This window comes from Zootoca vivipara, chromosome 15 (genome assembly GCF_965207765.1).
Source record: "Zootoca vivipara chromosome 15, rZooViv2.hap1.1, whole genome shotgun sequence".
Classification (NCBI taxonomy): domain Eukaryota; kingdom Metazoa; phylum Chordata; class Lepidosauria; order Squamata; family Lacertidae; genus Zootoca; species Zootoca vivipara.
This window is the reverse complement of record NC_142598.1, coordinates 2970388-2980178: the sequence shown is the minus strand read 5'-3', so window position 1 is coordinate 2980178 and position 9791 is coordinate 2970388. Positions and strand designations below refer to the sequence as shown.

The 9791-nt window shown below is 50.6% G+C and overlaps 1 protein-coding gene across 1 annotated transcript; it reads left to right on the top strand.

The window, feature by feature from the left end:
• Positions 1–918: 918 nt before the first annotated feature.
• On the top strand, positions 919–9726 carry LOC118097570 (uncharacterized). Its single transcript, XM_088658801.1, has 5 exons — positions 919–1546; positions 2167–2216; positions 2334–2466; positions 8919–9057; positions 9210–9726. The coding sequence occupies exons 1-5, from the start codon at positions 1035–1037 to the stop codon at positions 9489–9491; spliced, it is 1116 nt and encodes a 371-aa protein (XP_088514927.1). The 5' UTR covers positions 919–1034; the 3' UTR covers positions 9492–9726.
• The last annotated feature ends 65 nt before the right edge of the window (positions 9727–9791 follow it).

The following is a 9791-nucleotide window of genomic DNA, read 5'->3' as shown; positions in this document are numbered from 1 at the left end:
GTGTGATCTCAGTCCTTAAGTTTTCTCTGTTTCTGTTTCACTTTCCAGTTGTGTTGCTTTTTATTTGTTATTATTTCTGTTATTACTGATTTCTCTTTGCTTCTTTTCCCGCGTGCTTTTAGCATCTCTATTTATAACATATCAATTCCTGAGCAGTACTTCCCCATATATTCCTTCAATCCTTCCCATTCTTTAGTTATTTCCTGGTAAGCTTGACCTCTGATGTTTGCTGTTAGTTTGGCCATCTCCACAAACACTATAAGTTTGGACCTCCATTCTACTAATGTTGGTGTTTCCCCCCCTTTCCAGTTTTTTGCAATCAGCATTCAGAAATGTAAAAAAGAGATTGGTACTTTCCTACATACATGGTGGGGGATGTAAAATAATAAAGAGTTTCTGGAGTGAAGTACCGTGTTTCCCCTTTTTTAAGGGGAACTTACAGGAATACCTCAAAGACTTCAAAAGTCTGTCACCACAAGTACTTCTCTTCATATCATAACAAAAACTCCTGAATTAATGTTCCTGTTGTTCTTAAGGTTCCCTCTCGCACAAGACATCTGATTTTGAAAACTGAAAGTAGCAATTTTGGGGGGTGGGTCGTGGGTGCAAGTAGTCTTGCCTGGACCACAAAATAGCCTGGCACTGGCAGAGAGACCATGAACTCTAAGAGCCTATCGCAACCAGGAATAACCGTTGTGGGTTTTCAGGGGCAACTTTTAACGTTTGCTCCCCAGCTGCAATCTCCAGCCTATATACAACTCAATTTATTTCCTGACTAATTATAGAACCTTACATTTGTGCTTACTGAAACTCATTTTATTACTTCTTTGTTTCCATTGGTTTTTCCAGTCTCATTTGTTTTGTCTCAAAGTCTGGTAGTTCTTCGAGCTCCTTTGCAATTTCAGTAGCCGTATGTATGCTGGCCCTGCCCTAGGTCTCTGCGCAAACCTGCTGCCTGTCTGGCTCAAGCGCTGGAGAAACGTGCGCAGGAGCAGCGCCTGGCGGAAAGGCCGCGTTCCGGCTTGGGAGGTGGGATGGGGTTTCCTCGCCGGCTGCCTGGGTCTCTCTCCCCGTCCCGACCCGACCCTGGGTCGCGCCCGATGCCGCGCTTCGCGCAAGCAGGTCGCTCCTCCAGTCCAGATCTTCCCCCGTCCCTGAATGGGGCGAAGCTGCGCTGGCCCCTTCGGCCTGGAGTCGAGGGCGAGGGGGGCGAGGGACGGAGCGTGGGCTCGGCCGCGGCCGCGAGCGCGAGATCCAGTTTCCCTCGCCGCCTGGGCGCTCCGCGGGCGCGCGCAAGCAGAGGCAGGGGCGGACCGGCAAGCCGGCCGGTCGGGGAGCAAGCGGCGCGCTGCGGGACCCGGGATTCGCCGCTCGCGCTCGCTTCCTCCGGCGCGGATGGCGGCCGCTGGGCCACGCGGCCTCCGGGCCGGGGAGGTGGCGGGAGCCGGGGAGCTGCCCGCGCCCCGGCCGGGGCGGAGAGGGGTCGGCGGCGTGACCTGGCAGCGGGACACCGCGGGCAACTGGATCCGGCGCCTGGAAGCAGCAGGTGAGGGGCGGCGGGAAGCCTGGGCTGGTGGCACCGGCTGGGGACCCTGAGCCAGGGCGAGAGAGAGAGAGAGAGAGCAGCTCCGCCGCCCGACTTGGTGGCGAAACGAACCCGCCGCATCCTGAGCCCATTGAAGTTCGTGGGACTTCCTTGGGGGGAAATGGAAAAACTTATTTAGCAGAAGTGAAAGTAGGATGCGCCTGTTCCTTTTATTTGAAACTATCTTCAACTCTCCTGGGAGGAACAAGCCGCAATCACCCGTCTCCAGATCTGTTAGTTGGTGATGAATGCTAAAAACACTCTTAATTTTTTTTTATTTATTTTTTTAATGTTTCTGGTGTGCTGCCGAAATAGGAAATGAAAGAACAAGCGTTCCCTTCCTTTCTAACTACAGTATTCAAAAATATACCGCAGTTGAGAGATGGGTCCGTGAAAGGACAGAGGATTAATCACCTGTCCTAAAATATTGAATTGAATCGACAAGCCCTCCTCTAAAACCAACGTGACTGAAGATTGGGAAAGGAATTTGAGGATGGGGCAAATGACCCTAATCCTGCCTCGTGCCATTTCTTCTCCAACTCCTGTGCACTGTCTGACGCCCATTTCCTCTCCCTCCTTAGGATTTCACATGGACACCCCATGCCCACAGCATGGGATCCAGTGATCTCTGGTGAGTGGCCCTTGAGCAGGCGAGGGAAGAATGCCCCTTTCCAGAAGGAGTTGCAGCCAGCCTCCCCCTCCAACCCCCTCCAGGTATTAATCCTCCTCTTCTCTCTGCTCCTTCCAGCTGCTGCACGTTCAGAAACCACACCCAAGGGTGCTGAGGGCCAGCCTGCCGCCTCTTCGCGGGCCACAAGCCCTGCCAAAGGCCCTCGGAACCAGCAGCAGCTGCATCGAGAGTTATTGTTCACCCATCGCAAGTATGGCTAGAAGCTCCCGGCCTGCTATCGCTCTTTCGTGTTTCTTGAGTGTCTTTCCAGTGGGTCTGTGCTAGTTGCTGGGCAGAACAACCCGCACCTCTGGGTTCTTTCAGCTTTCTTCCAATCCCTCTTAAGGCCTTTCCAGGTGACTGTGTTTCTTTCTTGCAACATTAAATGTATAGCTTGTTGAGAGGAAGCCAGAGATCCTTTATCAAGGAAATCCATTTTCCAGCACTCCAAATGATTGCTCTCTCTCCTCCCCTCCCCTGCCTCCACTGCTGGTCTGCCTATTGCAATGGTTTTTGCCATCTAGACCCACTTTGTGGAGGCGTCAGGGACACCTGTGGCTTTCTTAGCGATGGGCGACACCAGTGCCTCCCCCACTCCTGTTTCTCTATGCCATTTCATGACTTTAAAAATAAATAAAAGTAAAATTGGACGGTATTCTGCAAGCAGAGTTATACACGTACAATAAAACTTTCCTAGTTTATTCTGTGCTGAAGTGCTGGCCTCTGTTATGAATAATATCTCCTATGTATCTGTAAACTTGTGAGAAAAAGTATTATGAAGCTTCACAACTATCACCCTAGTTACAGGTAGGTAGTCGTGTTGGTCTGAGTGTGCATGCACACGAAAGCTCATACCAAAATAAAAACTTAGTTGGTCTTTAAGGTGCTACTGAAGGAATTTTTTTATTTAACTATCACCCTAGTTTATCTATCCGTGAGAGAAATGTGTGAGGTATTAACTCAAACAATGATACTTCACCTCCTTGCCTAATGTGAAACTGCTGTAAGTAACAGTTTGTGCATATTCACGTTTCCCATTTTGAGAAACATAAAAAATTGTATTTTTATAGGAATGAGGAGAGTGTACCCAATTTTGGGCTTGCAGCTCATGGGGTAATGGCCCTAACAAAGTTGGTGCTGTGTTATTCCATTCCAAGCAAATTTGCATATTTATTATTTAGGTGAAAGCTTCTCTCCCACCATGTAAAGGTAAAGGAGAAGTGGCGGGTGGTTTATTGTATCAATAAACAATATCAAAGTGGACTTTATTTAAATTATGTTGGAGGAGTAACAGCAGGCTGTTTTCTTTATGTGACAGAATTGGGGTGGGGGGGGTGGGGGGCGGGAACAGACTCAAGCCATAAATGCTTAGAGGGCCTTAGTATGATGGACCATCGTCCTGAGTTTTTCCAAATACTTACCCACTTTTTGAGGGTCCTCTTGAGCTACTCAGTAATCACAGCAGAACAGGTTCCACTCAAGCATGTTGGTAGAGCATGAGACTTTAAATCTCAGGGTTGTTGCTTTGAGCCCCACATTGGGCAATGGTTTCCTGCATTCCATGGGTCTGGACAAGATGAGCCTCAAGTTCCCTTCCAACTCTACAATTTTAGGATTCTAATGCCAGGGAAAACTTTTACTCCATCTAGCAATTAATGAATGGCTGCATGGAATGTGGGCTGTGCTTGTGATTATTAAAAGGGGCTGATTCCCCCAAATAATATTTTAGGGTATCTGGATTTTATTTTTTTATAATAATACTAGTTTAAAAGCAAAATCCTATACCAATCTACCCAGAAGTTAAGCCCCGTTGAGTTCAAAGGGGCTTTTCTCTCTGATAAGTGTGTATACAATTGCAGCCTGACTCAGTAACCAAAGAGTTATGGAGAGTCTAATGTTTATTTTCCCTGCTATCTTACTGATGCTCAAATGCACGTCCGTTACTAGGTTCTGGTTCTTCTATTTGCTTTTACATTTTTGCCTTTTTTTTTTTGCGTGTGTAAGTAATTCTGGTAGGATGGGGAAAAGTTTAGCAGAGGAAGGAAACAACAGCATTGTGGAAATATTTGTTAATTGTTACCCTGTGTGTGAATATAAGTAAATAATTATATACATACGTCTACATAACTCCTCTCACATTCTCACGATTGTGTGAGAACTAAGTGGGAATGGACACAGAGAAAATATTGTGTCTACAGAGAGCTCCACTTGATAATAATTTTTGTTTATTACTTTAATATTCCACCTTTCCTCCAAGAAGCTCAAGGTAGCATACATGCCCCCCCCCCGAGAGAGGGACTGCCGCAAGGTCACCCAGTGAGCTTCATGCCCTGGTGCAGATTGTGGCCTCCCATGTCTTAGTCTGACATTCTGGCCCCTGCATAATGATGCCAGCATTTGGCCTCGCTCTGAATGTGCTGCCCCACTCTTGCTGCACAATTCATGCCCACTGCCAAGCTGGAGATAACTGTGACACTATTCTCTTCCACCCACCTACCTGCATGATCGCCATCCTTCTGCTCAGGATTCTCTTTGTAACCTGATTCGCATCCCCAGCCCAGGAGGCTGGCAGGTGTTGCCTTTCCTTCCTCTGCTGGCCTCCAGCCAAGCCGAGCTTCACCAGGGAGCTACTTTCCCTGGCCATGCTCTGGCCTACTTCTGGGGCCAGGAGATGCAGCTTTGCATGTGTCTGCAGCAGGGGTGGGGGGGGTCGGGGCTCTACTCTGCCCACAAAAAGAGCATGTGGGCGAGGGGAGCAAAGCCCAGCACTCCCTCAAGCCAACTCTGATAATGGGGAAATTGCTCCTCAAAGCAACTGGGGGCAGGCAGTGAGGGAGATGGCAGGGCCGTCTTAAGCGCCCCTGGCGCCGTGGTGCGGCGGATCTCTCCGGCGCCCTCCCGCCCCGTTTTCCAGCACGGTGGGCGGGTGGGCGCAGTGCGGCTGCCACAGGCGCTGCTGCGCGGCGGGTGGGCGGGCAGGCACAGCGCGATCTCTCCGGTGCCCTCCCGCCCCATTTTCCAGCGCGGTGGGCGGGTGGGCGCAGCGCAGCTGCCACAGGCGCAGCTGCGTGGCGGACCGGCCGGCCAGCGGGCGGGCGCAGCTCGTGGCGCCCTCCTGGCGGACCGGCGCCGTAGTGCCCTGCGCCACCCAGCCTGGCCGTAGGGGCGGCCCTGTGAGATGGAGGAATCTGTCAATGTCTGGTCTCACATTTTTCTAACCTTACTTTCAGTTAGCCACGTCTTCAGAAATTTTCAAGTAAAAAACAAAAACAAATCCTCGTGAAAATTCTTTCAACATTTTAGTGTTGAAGTTGAAGTTGAAGTCCTAATAAACAAATTTTTACTGTATATTCAATTTTGCCTAATGTAGTACACATTTTTGCATGCACTTTCTCATAATATATGCAATGCATTTTTGTGTTTTCATAATTTCTTTTCTAAAAAAAAGAGTACTGATTAATTTGTATACCACCCTTCATCCCAAGATCTGAGGGTGTTTCACAATATAAAAATACAAAATGACAACACAAAATACATGATAAAACAAAAACAAACAACCAGTTCTCCCACAAACACATTTTAAAAACCATAGAATGTTAATCAGCCAAAATCTCATTATTCTGTCCCCATATTTTTTTCTTCCCCTTTATTTCTCCTATAATTTATCAAAGTGATTTATCAACCATGTTTCTTCTGCCCACTAGACCAATCTGCCCACTGCCATGCTTCAGCTGCCAGGGCTCCATGCCTGTGGTGGGGGCACTTGATTGCACCCCCTCAAAATTGTGTGCCCGGAGCCACAACCCCCTGCCCCCCCCCGCTATGCCTCTGCTCCCAATAGCCCTTCTCCATGCAGAGGACCTGTTACTTGCTCTTCCACTTGCTTTGAGCATAGCCGAAACCTTTTTGAGATCTTTAACCTCTCTTGCAAGCCTGATCTCATTCTGAGGTTTGGCCTGCCTGTCCTTCTCCCTGCAGCCGCCTTTGTGATTTCCCCTTTCTTCCATTTCTGTATATGCCCTACTTAAATCTCAGCTCACCTCTAAGCTCCTTAAGCAGTCCCACGGATTTCTTTAGATGCCTCTCACTTTCCTTTATTGTTAGACTTATCTGCCATTGTGTCATTATTTCACCTTTTTGAAATCAGCCTTCTTAAAGTCTAGAGCAGGCATCCCCAAACTGCGGCCCTCCAGATGTTTTGGCCTACAACTCCCATGATCCCTAGCTAACAGGACCAGTGGTCGGGGAATATGGGAATTGTAGTCCAAAACATCTGGAGGGCTGAAGTTTGGGGATGCCTGGTCTAGAGCATAGTTGGACAGGCACTCTGGGCTTTAAAAAGGGTGGTTTTAATAAGTTTAAGGAACTACTGGGTGAGATCCCATGGTCAGAAAGACTTAAAGAGAAGGGAGTCCAAGTTTGATATTTAGTATATTTAGGTTGCAGTAGTGCTCACATGATAGTGTTTGTTTCTAAGAATTCCAACACACCACATTTCTTCAAAATCTCTCTCTGTGTGTACTGAAGGGCAAACTCAAATCTACTCGCTCACCTATAATGAGATGCCTTGTTGCCTGTGGCTACCAGGCAAGGGTTTAAGCACAAAAATCACACTATTCTTTGGACTTTCATCAAAGAAACCTGGAAATTGTAGTTTCATTGAGACAGAAGCCCAATGTATTATATATATATCAATGCCTAAGCTGCTGAAAATCTAAAATCCTTGTTACTCTCTACCTTTAGGCAAAGGGAGCTGGGCTGCTTCTGAAGGTGTTGTGTACTGACACCATTAAAAATGGGAGAACAGTCAGTTTGTAAATAAAATACTATAGTTTTACTATGCCAAACTGTTGCTGCTTTGGCTTTCCCACCAGAACTGTGTGGGTTACACTTGTATTTTGTAATTTACTGAGTTGCCCGGAGTAATGCAACAAATCCAGACCAATGTTGTGGAGAGTAGATTAGGAACATTAACACACAACCCTGTGTTAGCTCTACAGGGATCCTTAGACGGCTGTAGTTGTCTTACACCAGGGGTGTCAAACTCAAATTCATCGGGGGCCGCATCAGCAGTTTGGTCACCCTCAAAGGGCCGGTTGTGTCTGTAAGACTATGTGTCCACTCTTTATTATCATAAATTATTGTCACTGCATTCAATTATTACTGTTTTTTGTAATAATGTAAGCTCATTCCCGCCCCCACGCGGATCACATTCCTGCGTCGTGGCACGTGTGTGGGAGGGGATGTAAACGAGGGAAATTTGAACAAAAGGTGGGGGTCGATGGCTTCCGGGGGGGGGGCTCAACTAAACCTTCAGCAGGAGGGAGAAAGCCACTGCTGGGATTAAAAACCTGCAGATGGAAAGAGGGCTTCCCTCTCCCGCCCTGTGCACACCCAAACCCCGCTAGGCAGGATGCCACACGCTGCAACCCACCCCATGCTTTGGAGAGGGGCAGGAACATGCGGTGCAGCGCCAACTCCCTGCTTTGCTTTTGCATCCTCCCTCCTCAGCGCCAAAGTCCCTTCCCCTCGCGCTGAGGGAGGGCAGCGGATTTCCCGAGGAGGAAGGCGGCGGCAGCCCCAGCGGACGTGCATCTTCGCCTCAGAGCTGCTCTTCCCCCCACCCGCGCTGTTGTCGTCTTCGCCACCGCCTCTACCTACCGGGACTGCAGGCAGAGGAGGCTTGAAAACCTCCCCAATTCCCCTCCCACCTACTCAAACCGCGAGGCGACTCCATCTGGAGCCCTACATCACGAGGGGCTGAGAGGAGGCGGCGGCAGAGCGGGAAGAGCAGGAACCCGTGCCGCCGCCTCCGCCTCCCTCCCGGCCACCCCCTGGGGAGCAGCTCCGCCGGAACTGAGAAGCCAAAGGGCGGCTCGGGGTGGGGGACAGAGCAAAAGCCAGGCACCCTCCCGAGTGTCTATGAGGAGAAAACGGGGGAAGAGGGAAGAGAAACCCGGCTCCATCAAGAGAGCGGCTGTTGCGCTTCGCCTACTTCCCCCTCAGGCTCACTCCGCGTCCCTTTCGCCCACTCGCTCGCCCACCTCCCGGATGCAGCTGAGGAGAGGAAGGGAAGCGGCGGGCGGCGGCTCCCCAGTGCCGCCTCACTCGCTCTCGGAGACAACAGCAAAGCCCGCCAAAAAAAAATCCAGCGCTGCTTCGTCCCGGCAACAACTTTGCCGGCGGCGCCTGTAGGGCTTTCCTACCTCCTCGGCGGGCTTCCTCCTCCTCCTCCTGCATCTCACTTCCCCGTCTGGCCGCTGTGCCACCGCCTCCCTCAGCCTCATTCGAAATTGAAATTCCCTGGCCAAGGCCGTCAGCGCGGCTCCAGCGCCCCGGCCTCCGCCTGCAGCCCCGCCCCCGGTTTTGACCCTTGGCCAATCGCAGGCTCCAGAACTACTGTCAGCGGCTATTGTTGGCAGCGGCTACGCGGGCCACATGACGAGGTCTGGCGGGCCGGATTAGGCCCCCGGGCCTTGTGTTTGACACCCGTGTCTTACACCCTCTTAATTCAGTAGCACTGGCTTAAGCCCTGAATTTGTTACTTGGCTCAGTGAAGGCAAAGTAGGTTGGCGGGTGGTTGTCACAGGCGTTAGGGAATGAGCTGCTGAGGGTGGGAAGGGGCAATTTACTGCTGTATTGTTTTGCTTTCCCTCCTCTCAGAGGCCTGAGCCTTCGTTCTAAGCCAGAGCTGCTGCAGGTGCTGGAGCACCGGAACCGGCGCCGGGATGGGGTGGAAAGTGGTGTGGAGCAGTCGTCCCTTGAGCAAGAGCTGCTGCGCCGGCAGCAAAGGCGGGAACAGGTAACACCCAGAGAGCATGGCTGTGGCTGTCTTGATGTGGCTCCCTGCGTCTCCTGAAAGGCCACTTGCCAGCAGCTGCCATGGTGTGTGTCTTCTCTATGGTTCACTCAGAAGCACCTCAGAGAACGGGGTTTTTTTTGTTTTGTCTACAGAACCAGCAACAGGAAGAAACAGGTGATACGCTTGGGAATCAACCAGAGTTCATCCAGGTCCGGGAAAACCTACGAAGGACACACTATCCACGAGATCCCCCTCCTCTGCGTGCAGCCCCTCCCCCAATATCCACCCCCTTCCTGCGCCCTCATCTCACTAATAGGCAGCCCTCCAGGATCTCAGCCACACGCTCATCTGTGGTCCCCAAGCCTCCAGCCCCACAGCCTCAGGGTTCCCTAAAGGGGTCTAGTCTCTCCTCAGCTCCCCATGCCAATACATGAGCTTCCTGCCTCCCACCCCACTTGTCACTAATATGACCAGGCACATTATGGCTCCCTTCTGCTCTAGAGCTGGAGAGACAATACCACAGCAGCCTTTGTCCTAAATGGTTGGGCTTATACTGCACCCAAGAGCTGGAATAACCAAAAGGGAAGGGGGCAAGGGGTTGCTCTCATCTGGACCCCACTTCTCCACCCCACTTGTCAGTCAGAAAATTAAAGCCCTCTTAAACAGAAAGTCTCACTTATTGTTACCTGCAGTTTTAGAGAGTGACCTGCTACTTGATCTGAGGGAAGGGGGGA